Source organism: Pezoporus wallicus, unplaced genomic scaffold (genome assembly GCF_028554395.1).
Source record: "Pezoporus wallicus isolate ANWC-B61680 ecotype Strahan unplaced genomic scaffold, APGP_CSIRO_Pwel_v1 contig_8803, whole genome shotgun sequence".
Taxonomy (NCBI): Eukaryota; Metazoa; Chordata; class Aves; order Psittaciformes; family Psittacidae; genus Pezoporus; species Pezoporus wallicus.
The window spans coordinates 1,440,038-1,453,981 of record NW_026635049.1 but is presented as its reverse complement, the minus strand read 5'-3'; the positions used below and the strand labels follow the sequence as shown (position 1 = coordinate 1,453,981).

At 46.6% G+C, this 13,944-nt stretch overlaps 1 protein-coding gene across 1 annotated transcript in view; it reads right to left on the bottom strand.

Annotated features, from left to right (window-relative positions):
- Positions 1 to 715: 715 nt before the first annotated feature.
- CUNH8orf48 (chromosome unknown C8orf48 homolog) overlaps positions 716 to 13,944 on the bottom strand; it is a 59,816-nt gene continuing 46,587 nt past the window's right edge. The window contains exon 7 of the mRNA XM_057401057.1: positions 716 to 935. Within this exon, the coding sequence (XP_057257040.1) occupies positions 862 to 935 (74 nt within the window). The 3' untranslated portion in view covers positions 716 to 861. The remainder of the gene's footprint in view (positions 936 to 13,944) is intronic.

The window sequence follows — 13,944 nt, the reverse complement described above, 5'->3', positions numbered from 1 at the left end:
CGTGCCTTCCCTTCCCTTCTCTTCCCTTCCCTCTTTGCGAGATGAAATACTGACACTTTCCCACAGGACATAATCCCTCCTGAAACCCTGCTAAGGAATCTGGACTGACAGACATTGAGCCTCAGAGGAATTTCCACAGAGGCTACATCCAAACGTTACAACACCAAAGAAGCCAGCGAACGCTGTCAGAACGGGACACTCCGGTGCCAGGCACTCGCCTGCAAGAGGCCTCCATGGAGGCAGGTGCGAGACATCGCTCTGACATGTGTGAGTGCAGAAGTTCAAACGTTTGCACCACTTTTGTGACCACAAAGATCAAACTATGACCGAATTCCTGCGAGATGGATGTTCCAGTGAACAGCTGAGGCCAAAGCGTATCGCAGCACCAGCTGTCTCCCGCTCTATCTACCTCCCTTCGTCAGCAAACTGCAGTTCCGCTCCATGCTGCTGCAGCCACCCCACCACCAGCACCCATGCTAGTGAGCTCGAAGCAAAGTCACACAGAGCTGCATCTTTGCCTTCCCTGCAGATACACCTTGAGGCAGAACCATCTCGGCTCACATCTCTTTCACCATTGACCCCAAGACGAATGACCATCTCTGGGTTGGAGTCCTTTGTCACCTTGATGTGTCACGCTGGGTGCATGGGGGACTACTGAAGGGTGCAGGCTCCCTGCTGTAGCCCACCATGAGCTGGAACAAGGCACCACTTACCCAGCCCCCTCATACATTCCTTTTCCTGCCAGCATTAGCGTTGTCAGATTGGCATTTTCAGCATGGCTTTGTCAAGATGAACTTGAACTACACACGCATCTGTCTTCCTCACATCAGCGTGAATCTTCTCTCACTGCTTCCAGGGTTGTTAATCCTTCTCCTCTGGGACTGCACCAGGGTGGTCCTTTCTTCTTGAGGATAATGGGACCGTCAAACAGGATTCTAGAAAGGACAGAATGGTTCCTTGAGTTTTCCAACTTCTTTGTAATTAGACATTCATTCCCATCGGAGCAGGAAAAGGACAGATGATCTTTCAAGGACAAGCCTGGCATTTTTTAATGGCATTCACAGGTGATGGTTTATCAGAAGCCTATTTCAGAACATAACTGATAATAGGAATCCTAAAGGTAAAGCTAGCAAACATTAAAGGCAGGAATCAGAGGGCATAGGAGAGAGAAAGAAGTATTCACATGCAGTAAACTGCTAACACAGACCTGTTCAGACAACTGTAAATGAGGACCCATAATGCACAATGCAGAACCACAGGACAGATTCCAGAGCTCTAAGAAGCTTACAGAAGGAATGGTTCCCCTCAGTGTCCCTTCAGCCATAAGACTTGTATCCCACTAGCAACAAAGATCTCAGGAGGATTAGGCTGGAGTATCCAAACCATGAGTGTAGCACAATACCCAGCCCATCAGTGGCTCACATGTTGCCTTTGGAATAAGAAGAGAAGGAAGCAGGTATCTCCTGCTATGCCAGCCTCTCTTCCTGCATCTACACTGCATATAGAAATGCTATTGAAATGCAGCCACTTCTGCAACCCACAGAACACAAAATCACTGCGTTTTTAACAGGAGGGAGGGGAAGCACAAGGGGCTTGCAGTTTGACTGCCTAAGACACCAAAACCAGCTCCATCAAACAGCTCTGACTACCATCTCACCTGAAACACAATTTTCAGCACGATAAGGCTGCCAGCAGCAAAGTGTCTCGCTGGTTTATTGGTAAATCACAAGAGAGAATCTTCAGCTGAAGCATCAATGCCAGGCAATGATTTCTACACAAGCCTGTGCTCACAGCTTTGGAAAATTGCCTGGGTGTCCCAGCAGAATGAAACAAGATAAAGAGAGAGTGATTCAAGTAATGACTAAGAACAAGGCCTGGAAAAGACTGCCTGCTTACAGATCAGCGTGATGTTTGCAGTAATTAATACATGTGACAAAGCAGAAAGGAGCACAAACAAGTTACAGTTCACATCTCATACAGTTTAAAGTTTCCACTCCCATTTGAAAGCTCTGATGTACATCACCCACCTCATGCTCTTCAGCATCACTCAGGGAAACTAAGCACACCCTGAAATAAATATCATCTGGCTGTGTCAAGGCACTACAGCAAGGATGGAAGATCATAGAGTCATAGACTCAGTGGTCCGGGTTGGAAGGGACCTTGAAGCTCATCCACTTCCAACCCTGCCATGGGCAGGGACACCTTCCACTAGAGCAGGTTGCTCCAAGCCCTGTCCAACCTGGCCTTGAACATTGCCAGGAATGGGGCAGCCACAGCTTCTCTGGGCACCCTCACAGGGAAGAGCTTCTGCCTAAGAGCTCATCTCAGCCTCCCCTCAGGCAGGTTAAAGCCACTCCCCTTGTCCTGTCAATAAGATGCACCCAACACACTGATTTCTCCACAAGCAGCTGTGCTGAAGAGCAACCCATGGCTGGGGCTCGCTCCTTCACCCACCTGGGGATGCTGAGGCCACCCAAAGCCTGCACCATGCACATCACACAGCTCTGGGAGACATGAGCAGGGCACTGGGGTCTCTCCCATCCTCCGGGTGTAACTACATCATCAGGCCACGATTCTCACCCTGCTTCTATCCCAGTGAAAGCTTGCTATTCCCAGGCACATTTATTTATTGCTTTATTCTGGTCTCCATGGAAACAAGTGATGACATTCCCAGCTGCTGCAGGGAGGCCAGAGCCAGCGGCAGGAAGCACGGCAAAGGCTACAGCCAGAAAAGCACAATTCCTCTGCAAAGAGCAATGAAATAAGTGGCAGGAGAGTTGAAAAGCACTAAATGTGAGAGGCCTGAACTTAAACCCACTTCAGTTATTTAACAGGATTGCCTGCTCTGTGTATTCGGATGAGCAGGATCAAACCTCAGGACTGCTGAGGTTGTCTCATCAGCACTTCCAGACAGCGCTGGCACATTGTATCGCTGCACCCACTGGGCACCTCTGAATTGCTTTTTATCAGCCTCCTCTGGAAACAATGAACAAAGCAAAGAGAAAAAGCAAGGCCAGATGCTCGGAGCTGAGCTTGATCCTGCAGAAATCCACGCCATCAGGTGGGTCCAGCCTTGCTCTGAGGAAATAAACACAGATGGCAGTAATAACGCAGAAATACAGGCAGCAAACACAAGCCATGCAAGCCAGCACCTGGAGTCAGGGATCGCTTTGCCAGGCACCAAGGCCCCGTCAGACCATAAGTTCAGTACCTGTTTAATACTATATAGAGCTGTTTGGTTGTCTGGGCTGTGAAGAATGTGAAATGTTTTCCCTTACACATCTCATAAGACCAAGCGATGGCTCCAAGCCCCTGTGTCCAACCTGGCCTTGAGCACTGCCAGGGATGGGGCAGCCACAGCTTCTCTGGGCACCCTGTGCCAGCGCCTCAGCACCTTCACAGGGAAGAACTTCTGCCTAATGTCTAATCTAAATGATGCTGTAGCAAGTATTTATCTGATAGAGGACATTATATCATGCAATCAAATGTATATTCAAAGGACAGCATCCCTATAGTAAGGTCTTGCAGAGCTTAGTAAGAAATCCAAACCTACTGATGGACTTACATGATGCTCAAGGCTCCTGTGCAGATGAGATTTACACCAGCTTTGTACCCTATCCATCTCACACCAAAGTGTGCTATGCGCTCTCAGTGGAGGCAAGGCAATGAGGCTGTAACATAAATGCACCCAGAGGCAGCACATCCATATTGCCCTACTGAAAAGAGAGAACAAAGAAAGAAATCAGGACTAATTAGTTCTATAACATGTCTGGGACTGGATTTAGCGTCACTCAACGACCACAGTCAGCAGAGGAATGAAGAAAAATGGAGGCAATTTGTGGCTCAGTATTTATTAGCATTCAGATAATATGCCCCATCCATCATACACAAGGCATGTTTCAGGTGTACCAGTGCTCCTGTGTCCCGAGTACCCAGAACCCCTGTAAATCCTCTTCCTTGGATCCATTCATCTGGAAACAACCGCTGGGGGAAGCCATCTTTAATTTATGATGGAAATAAAGACTGATGATATGAAGCAGTCATAAAAGTAAGAGGCTGCAGATTAAGACAGAAGGAACCCACTGCTTCCTGCATACATAGATCTGTGAGTTACATGCTGCCAGGCACAGTTGCGGGATTATGGGAATAAAACCTCAACTGACACTGACAGAGACCATTTGAAAGCATCTAAAAGTCTTCAGACAAGTTGTTTGTTCCATTTCACAGCTGCTATTTAGCAGGGCAGGGAAAGGAAACAGTAAGGGGCCTGCAGAGGTTCCAGACAGGAATACATTAAACACGATAACATAAAAGGTTGGCTCCTCTCTTTATCCAGAAGTAACCATGGACAGCATCAACCTTAGCCAGGTCTGACCAACAGACACATCTGTTTCCAGATGTTGCAGCCCCCCGCTCCTGCAAGCACTCCAGATAAGCAGCCTGGAATGACTCTTCCATGTGCCATTTTAAAGCACAGTTTAATTTCTACATGGCCATCAAAGAACGGGTCCTTACCATCAGTTACTGCTTGGTGGAGAGAAGGAGATGGCAGCAGAGGTTCACAGCCTCACTGCAGGCTTGGGAAGCATGCTGGCTTTCAGGTTTATTCCGCAGGCGCTCCAAGACCAGACTCCCTGAAATCTCATCAATTTTTGACTCAATAATACCCTAAGTGGCTGAAATTAAAGATATGGAAAATTAAACATACATTTGGGCACTTGCATAAATCAAGGCCTATAAAAAAGGAAGCACCAAATAAATCTCTTCATGTCGATTTCTGCTTTGCTGAAGTTTTAATGAGTTTTGACCTTTCATCTGCACATCGGCATTGAAAAATCTCATCTCATTTCCAGGGAAAAGAACTTCTTGCCTTTGTCTAAGAAAATGAATTGTTCTGGGTCCTACACAGTTGTCAGCTTGAAAACAGTCGGGCTGCTCAGCAGCTGAGCAGCTGCTAACTGAAAACACACAGGAGAAAACAAAGCAACCCCCATTTCCTAATGAGCGTCTATTTATAACAATTATAAATCATTAATGTTGGTTAATTTATTAACATAACAGTGACATCAGACTTGATATTTCTGGCACAGGCACATGATGTCTCAAGTTATTTATTGATTCGTATCATCTTTGACAGCACAGGCAGGTGAGATGATGCACTGATGGAGTAAAATGGCAATTCCTGGGCTGTTACCACTGGATACAGAGACCCAACAAGGGTGACAGAAGAATTAGCTCACAAAATATATTTGACAAATAGATGGGCTTCAAACTCTCCAGTGGCTCAGGACTGTAATAGGTCTGTAATGAGGGAGGAGGTTAGTAAATAGGAACATTTGAATTCAGGAACAATGACATGCAATTAATATCAGTGCCCTACCCCCATATATCCCCAGAACAATTAGGATGTGCTGAAGGAGCAGTTGTGTTTGCTGAGATTTCTGTGCCAGCAAATACGGGGGATAAAGTATGCTTACAATTTAGGAAGGTCTCACCTCTGGGGTGGAATGTGCCAGATGTTTAACAGTGCATGTAACAGCTCGGAAGAGGGAGTGACAGAAGAATCAACTACTCCAAATGGATGTGAGTCCTAGGATGGTGCAATGTAATAACTCACCCTGGAATACAACCAAGGCCCCGGACTGCAAACACCCTTGCAAGATGTGCCACCTCCGCTTTTAAACAAGGGATCACTCTCTTGATCGCAGCATTATCTGGGGGACACCAGTTCCTCCCAGTACAGCTGGATGTGAGCAAGAAATGTTTTCCAGTGAGGGTGGTAAAGCACTGGCCCAGGTTGCCAGAGAGGTGGATGCAGCATTCCCGGAGACATTCAAGGCCAGGCTGGATGTGGTTCTGGTCTAGTGGAAGGTGTCCCTGCTCATTGCAGGGGGTTGGATGAAATGAGCTTTGAAGGTCCCTTCCAACCCAAATTATTCTACGAGTCTATGAATAGAGACTTGCTACCAAGTCTACCACCAACATTACTCCTCACAGTCCACACTCAATGGTCTGGTATGGACTGGTACAACCCAGTCTGTTTCTCTAAGCTCACCATAAATAATGCAGTACCTGCAATGGTGTGGCAGTGATCCTCTTTCTCTGGCCATCATCCTTTACAGTTCCCTTAGACTGATAGAATGGTTAGGCTTGGAAAGGACCTTAAGATCATCCAGTTCCAACCCCCCTGCCATGGGCAGGGACACCTCACACTAAACCACAGTACCCAATGTCTGCTTGTCACATCATGTCTTCTTGCCTGTTGGCAAGGCAAGCAAAAACCCAGCCAAACCCATGGCTGAACTTTTATATCCTGAACTTGGCTCCTGGATAAAGTATTGACACCTGACAGCCGTGGATCCTGCAGCTTCTAGAGTTCAGTCTGTGAGCGTAAGTCTCCCACTAGAACAAAAACTGAGCCTGGCAGGAAGGGGCTTTCTCCAGGGATAAACAGCTCTGCAGTTGCTCAGAGCTGCACCTCATGTCATTTGCCTGTAACAAAACCAGGATGGAGATGGAACAGGGAGAGAAGGCTGGCTGATTCCTCCAGTCTAGTCCACAAACAGCTGCAGATGCAGATGCAGTCACACCAGGAACAGGAAGGGTACTCAAAGAAATACAAGGAATTAAACACACACAGGTATATGGAGTGCTCAGGAACAGGGAAAGGTATGCAGGTAATGGTACAAACATACCTAAAGCTACAGGATGACCCTCTTCTCCAGCCTTAACCACCCCACATCATGGCACACCACAGGGTGAAAAAGCAATGGGTAGATGGCGTTTCATGTGTTGTACATGAAGCCCACCTCTGCACAGTCATCAAACCAATAGCTGGAGGGTTCTAAAGACAGATTAAATCTGAGTAGCAGGCACCCCAAGGTTTACCAAAAGCTGTGCTCCAGTGTGAGCTTGAGTGCAAGCAGCATGATACACAGAGACTTAGGATTCAAGCACTGATGCAAGCTCACAGCCAAAACACCAGCTACATTTACCTGTCGTCTCTGATGTGAGCCCAAGCCTAAATACATGAAAATCTTCTTTTCCTTTCATGATGAATACACATAAATTTGTGTCTTCCTGTGCGAAAAGTCACATCAGGGGTATGTAATCATGAAAAGCACCATGTAACATTACTGTAGTTCATAATATGCATCCTTCTTCTGTTTCCATTTCTATCCAATGGGAGTTACACACTGATATTTCAAGGAAGGTTCCTGGTTCTTCCTGAATTACTGTACTTTTACTGGCACACAAGCAGAAGTGCTCCTCATAGGAATGAGGCGGTGAAAAGAAAAGAGCATGAAAGGCTCCATTAGGGAATGCAGGAGCCATTCAAGGTCTTCTCAAGATTAACAGCATTTTTATGGAGATGTACTTGCCTGCCTTTCTGCTGATGCTTTCAATAGGAGCTGCAGTAACTTGACTCAGAATTAAATGAAGCTACTTATACGCATAAAGTTAACCAACCACTTAATTAGTTTCCTAGTCAGCCTCTTTCTGTAAAATGAAAGAAGGGGATTCATGTTTGCTCCTCTCACAATCAAAACCTTTCTTTTTTAAGGAAGCATCGATACTCTGCTGTCTATTCACAGGGCAGAGATGTGGTGTCTCTATGGAAGGATGCTGTCCTCTGAAAGAGATCTAATGCTCATTGTAATCACACTGTATTTTAGAGCACCTCTCTGAGCATCTCATTTCTTAGCTAACAGCTGCTTGCATCGTGGGTAGAACGAGCATCTTCTTGCACCTGCTTAGAGAATGAAGCGCATTCCTTCAAGTGATGATGTGACAAGAGGAGGGACATCAAGGGAACCCCTGTGCAGGGTCTTGCTCAAGTGGAAATCAGTCATCCCGTATGCTTTGATAAGAGATGGCATTTCTTCCACTTATCAGCTCTTCCCTGAGGTCCCTTATAACACACTTCACAGCTAAAGCCATACTTCCTTTTCCCAAGTGCATTACCCCAAGCCTGCTCACCCAGGCCATCAATATATGCTTACATCCCCCAGACCTGTAAAGTCTCTCAGGCTGGCTTCACTCTTTGCTATCTTCATAGCCTGTATCATCTTGTGCAATAACAATACCTGGGAGTTGTTTCGGCCTGGCTCTGGCTTTTGTAGGAGCGGGGGCACAGTCCTGAAAAGCAAAGTTGGCCAAGGAGGCTTCCGTGGGAGCACAGCTGGATTTGGGCTGCTCAGCAGATTGGCTTCAGACCCAGCTTTGTGCAGTGTTTTCCTTTCTGCACCGGGGTACAACACTGTGCTAGTCATGCCATAATCTTCCCTCATGAAAGCGAATCAAACCTTTAACTGCAGATGAAGTCAAAAGCCACCTCTCCTCTTCCTACATTTTTAAAGCAAAGCCATGTAAGTCCCACAAGAAGTATGTATAGGAAAAGTTTAACACCTCTTTTGTGTCATGCCTTGGGGCAGCTGAGGATACTGGACAGGGATGGCACATCCTCCTGCTGCCACATCCCCGTGCAGACAGCGGCTGCAGACGGCTGTGTCACTGTCCTGATGAGATGCGATGGTACTAACGAGATCCAGGAGCCACTCCTCGTGGGGAATGATCAGAAATGGCTTCGTTTCACTCTTGACTCCTGACAGAAAACAACTGTGGGTGTAGTGAGAGTGGCAGATGAGGACGGGAGGGGGAAAGAGGGGGGAAAGCTCATCACAATCTGCAGCCAATTTGAAACACTCCTCTGGGACTGACTCGTTATCAGCCCTGCAACCAGGCATTTCACCTATCATGTACTGCCTGATAAACACTGATATTCTGCTAATAACAAACTGCCATCTGCTATCTATTAATGCTTGTTAAGGCTGCTTTAGAGGCCAGCAGAACCCTCCCTGTGCCAGTATTTCCCCCGCTATCTGCATTTTCTTTGCTTCCCCTTTTTCGCTTCTGTGGTCAGACGGGAACCGAACAGTGCCAGCTCCTTCTGCCATCTCCGATAAGGTTATCTGGGATCCTAATGGTACATCCTAAACTTAGATTCAAAAGCAGAAAATCACTAATGGGCTCCTGTGAGCGGTGGAGATTCTGCTCTTTTTAAAAGGCTTTAAAGCTCCCTGCTGTGGATTGAGCCAGTTTGGTCCTCCAACATGGAAAAGCTGTCAATCATCTCAGCCAGTGCCCTCACTAAGCCAGGTATTTCATAAGCCACATGACCCAACCAGCCAAGACACTGAGCAGGAAAAGGCAACAGGTGGCTTAGATCCATGGGTGTTATTAGGGATAGAGACACACTCTCAGACATTGGCTGGTTTTCATCCCTTCTTTTCACCTTTGCCTGAAAGGGAATGCATCAACAAAGGGAAACTTCAGCAGGAGTTTAATCAAAGCTGCAGACAAAGAGGCTGGAGTCTGTCCCTTTCTGTTAAAAGCTGACTTTAAGGTCTGTTGTGTGACAGTGGTAGCACTCGTTACACTGCATTCTGGACTCATTATTAGGCTGAAGCAAAGGGCCCATTTCTATCCACAGAGTGTAGAGCGGGGAAGAGAATGAGTCCCAGTGACTCTTCCATGAATCAAATGCCCTCTTGGCTTTGTTTGTCCACACGTGGCCTTCCCTTGCACATACACATGTTGTTCTCTTTGCGTTTGGCTCTTTGCACAGCAGAGACAATCCGTTTCTTTTTTGTCTGCAGAGATGGTCGTCAAATGAAAGGCAAAGCTGCTTCTGACTGACTATCTGTCAGGATCTAAGGATGGTTGGTTTTCTCAAGCTGGTGTTGAAGTAGAGGAAAAGATGACAATCCTTGGAAGCAAAGTTGCTTTGACTTCTATTCCTACCCTTCAACTGAGTACTGACACCACCACCAAGGAAGGCTGACATCAGGATGCCACTGCTGTCCTGAGCAGTGGCTGATTTTCAGTTTGACTCAGGACTAGTACCTATGACACAAGAAGCACCACAGAACTGCTGCTATTCTGAAGGACTTAGTGGACCTACTCAGTGGCAAAGGAAGGATGTGACCGGTTTCAGAGCAGCATGTAGCGAACAAAGCTCCCGCTCACCTCTCACACTGTGCAGGTCATGTCTGGGACTGTCCTGTTCACGTACGCATCAGAGCAGCACGTACAGTGAGTGGATGTGGAGTGATGTCTGACAAGGAGGATTTTACAGAGGGTATTTTTAAAAGCCTCTTGCTCTTGTTAGTCCTGATGGGGAGGGGAGCAAGGGAGGAAAGTGGAAAATGAAGAGGCAGCTAACTTGAGAAATACTGAAGCTGCAAGCAAATAACTGTGAGGAAATAAAAGCTGTAACAACAACAACAAATCTTTGAGGGTTTGATGCATTCCTGCCTGTGAATCTGCCTGAATCTATTTAAAGGACCAGATTTCATCCCAGTATATAGAGTTGCAAAGTTTGCTGGAGCTGCTGCAGATTACACCATTTGTAATGACAGCTCATTGCATCGGAGAGATGCCCAGCAGAGAAGTAACTGCACAGCACATTTCCCTTATGATGAGCAGAGGGGTGACTGAGGAGACCAGTGTCTGTGAGCTCACCTACATGATGCAACCTGCTAGCAAATAAGATAAGGTTATACCTCTGCTGCTGGACATGTGGAAATCTGTAGGATGGGTCGCACCCCAGGGGTTATGCAGTCTGCTATTCCCTGCACCATCACAGGAAAACTGAGGGGAAAGCAATTGCCACATTTGGTTTGGGTGCTCTATTAAGCAAGTAAATTAATGGTGCAGGAAGCTGGCATCACTCTCTAAGCTGCAGACAGCAGCCCTCTGGAAGAAGATGTGATCATGTAATTAAGGAGTGTAGCACACTGTAAGCGGGCAAAGGGGCTAATTAAACCCACAAACTTAGCCTCCATTCTGCTGTTTTCTGGTGGTGGTGATCTTCACTTTGCAGCCTTTGTAATACGAGTTTAATGTAACTTTCGGTGCACAATAGCCTCTCGCTCGCATGCCGCCTGCATTGAGTCACAGCACAATGAGTCTCTCGCCTCCTGAAGTCATGTAATTATCTGGGGATCTTAAATTAAGAAAAAGAAGAGGACTCTTGTAAACCTCTCTGTTTGAAGAGAAGTGTGAGTAGGCGACTCCAGTGTTTGTGTCTGTCTGCGGAGAGCCTGAAACAATAGTTTGGAGCGAGACGGAATGTCGTGTGTATCCTCATAGAAAACTAATTATTCCTGCGATTATCAGCAGCATCCCCTCAGGGAACTCTGTCACCCCCGTGGGTATTTATGGGCCTTAAGTACAGGGAGAAATCTTGCCGATGACCCTAGCTGTTATTCCTTCCGTTTCTTCTAAAGATAAAGCTCCTTGATCTGTCTGGGAGAATCTACTGGGACAATAAAGGACCCCAATGCTCAGAAGCGTCTGGATTTCCCGATGCCATCTGCAGATCCGTGTCCTGTCTTTGCCTTCAAGCTCTGGGGATATGAAAGGGATGAGAAGTCCTGCATTTGAAGGGTGTCTATTTGCAAATGAGGGCACAACTAAGGGCAGTGTGGTTTGGTAGGACCCACCTCCAGGATAGCCCTCGGGAGCATCAGAGCACACAGCAGCACCGAGAGCAAAGCTCTGCAGGGAGACAGGCTGCAGAGCAGACACAGGCAGTTATTTTTAAGCCATCTCTCATATATAGGCAGTTCATGTTTATGGAATATGGCACAGGAGGTATCTTAAAACCAAAGCATCTCTCCAGCTATGCGTATCCAGGACAAACATGAGGTGAATGATACCCTCTAACTTCCTTCCAGAGCCACTTCAGTGGCAATCAGAGGAAACGTTTCCTAGAGAAACAGTTCATATCAAATTTATAAGCCTTCCCTTGGGGAGGAGACGTCTATTTCCCCTTCTACCTGTCATTCTTCTTCGTTTATTGGATCAATAAGGCATTAAATTTGGCAGGCTTTAAGTAAAAAATGAGCTCTTCATATTACAGAGAGCCTGGATGGATAAAAAAAAACCCTGTTAGAATCGAGATGCAGTTAATAGGAGTAAAAATAAATAGAAACAGAATCTAAATGTAAATGAACATTACATCACCACTGGCATTTAGGCTCATTTTCAAACACAGAATTAGAAACAGATTTAACTTGCTGAAGCCTGCTGTGTTCATACAGATATAGCTGCTCTGGGGGACACAGGTTCTGTCCGTACCTTCTGCTCCCCAAGCAAGCCATAGATGAGATCCTTACTGGACAAGAAAGGAGCAAGAGGGGCCATGCAGGGGAGTCAAACCTCTACTTTCAGCTCAAAAGGGGAGCTAAGAGGGTGGGAGGAATATGATGATGTTCCTGCTTCCCTGTCCTTTGTAAACTGATGCAATACCGGGTTAACTGGACCCTCCGAACTGACCTACTGAGTTGGAGCTTCTAAGCTTCTGGTCTTTAACACAGCTCCTCCATCAGCTCAGATGCCATAGCCACCACACACTTACATCCATCACGAAGTCCCATCTGTCCATGGAACTGTGGAGTGTTAATTTCCCTGCAAGTGTTGCCAGGAGGGTGAGACACACTCCTGTCTGAGGAGGCAGCTGAGGATCACACCGCCGTGCCCTGCCTTCGGGGCTCACAGACCATTTCCCACTTGGCTGCCTCTCCACAGCCTCAGAGTTCTTCCTTCCTTACCTCTGGGGATCACTGCCCACATACCCATGTTTTCCTCTTCACATAAGGAACGGAATTGCTGGCAGTTCCTCTAAGCTGATATTATCAGTAGGCCACAGCAGCTTTTCTGACTGCCTTCAAGCTTCAGGGGCAGTTTTCAAAGCTACCCGTCCCCGTTCTGTGCTCTGACTTCCACCCTGATGAGTATAATTTCCCTCTGCTCAGAGGCGAGAAGAGCTGTTCTGTTCAGCTACGAGCATGGGGTCCATCATTTAGGTGGAGATGCAGTGATTACGTGTGAGGCTGCTTCTTTTGAGAGCAACTGTCTCCCACAGTGCCTATTACAGAGCAAGGTTTAACACTGCTCTCACTCCCACTAATCCCTTTGTGTAATGTCACATTACGCATTTGCTTCTACAACTATTTTTGTAGCTCAAGGCCTTAACTTGCATCTTCCAGCTTCGACCGCCTTTGAAACCACATTACATTCAACAGGGAAGATCTGCTCTGTCCTGACACACACACACAGGCAGAGAATTACCTTTCTCTCCCACTTACACGTTCCTTTGCTTAGGAACTCACCTTGGCTTGAGGCTTTAGGCAAACGCAGCATGAGAAGGGCCAGAGTAAGCCTGCAAACCAACCCCACACAGATCCTACAACTCTGTCAAAGCCTTTTACTAGCCTTTATCCTGCCTGGATGGTTTTAGTAGCATATTAGCAGAGAGCCATGCTGTGATCAGCAGGAAGGGCTTGTTTATTGCTGGCTTGTTTGAAGACAAGCAGAGCAGATAGTCCCAGTGAAGTGGGAGCTAATTATTGAGGCCTTAATGGAAAAAGATGATGATGAGATGTTGTTTAAGATGTGGAAAGCGTGTGGGAAATGGAGCCCTTGCTGGCTGCGCTGTTGTTCATCCACAATCAACTTCTTGTGTTGAAATATAAGATTAATTTTAATCAATCTCATATTCTGAGCTATGATCTTTGGAATTGCACATCTCACTGTGATGAGCGGGGAATACCGATGTATAAGTTGTTGCTCTCTACTGATACAGAAACTTATTCCTAGCACTCCTCAGCCAGCAATATGTCTTCAAGCTCATTCTTGAAGAGTAGGAGACATATTCCATTGGAGGGCTCACCTCAGATGGCAGACACACGTCAAGAGGTTTCCTACATTTACTGTGCTAAGTAGATCTGTTTCCTCTGGAGCAGTAACCTCGTTAGTGCTTGGGAGCTTCAGCTCAATTCACTCAACATCAAGCAGATTAAAGGTGACAGCATGTAGTTTAATTCTAGCGCAGGCAAAGGCTCGACTCCTAGTAATGAAGTGAGGAAGAAGATTAGA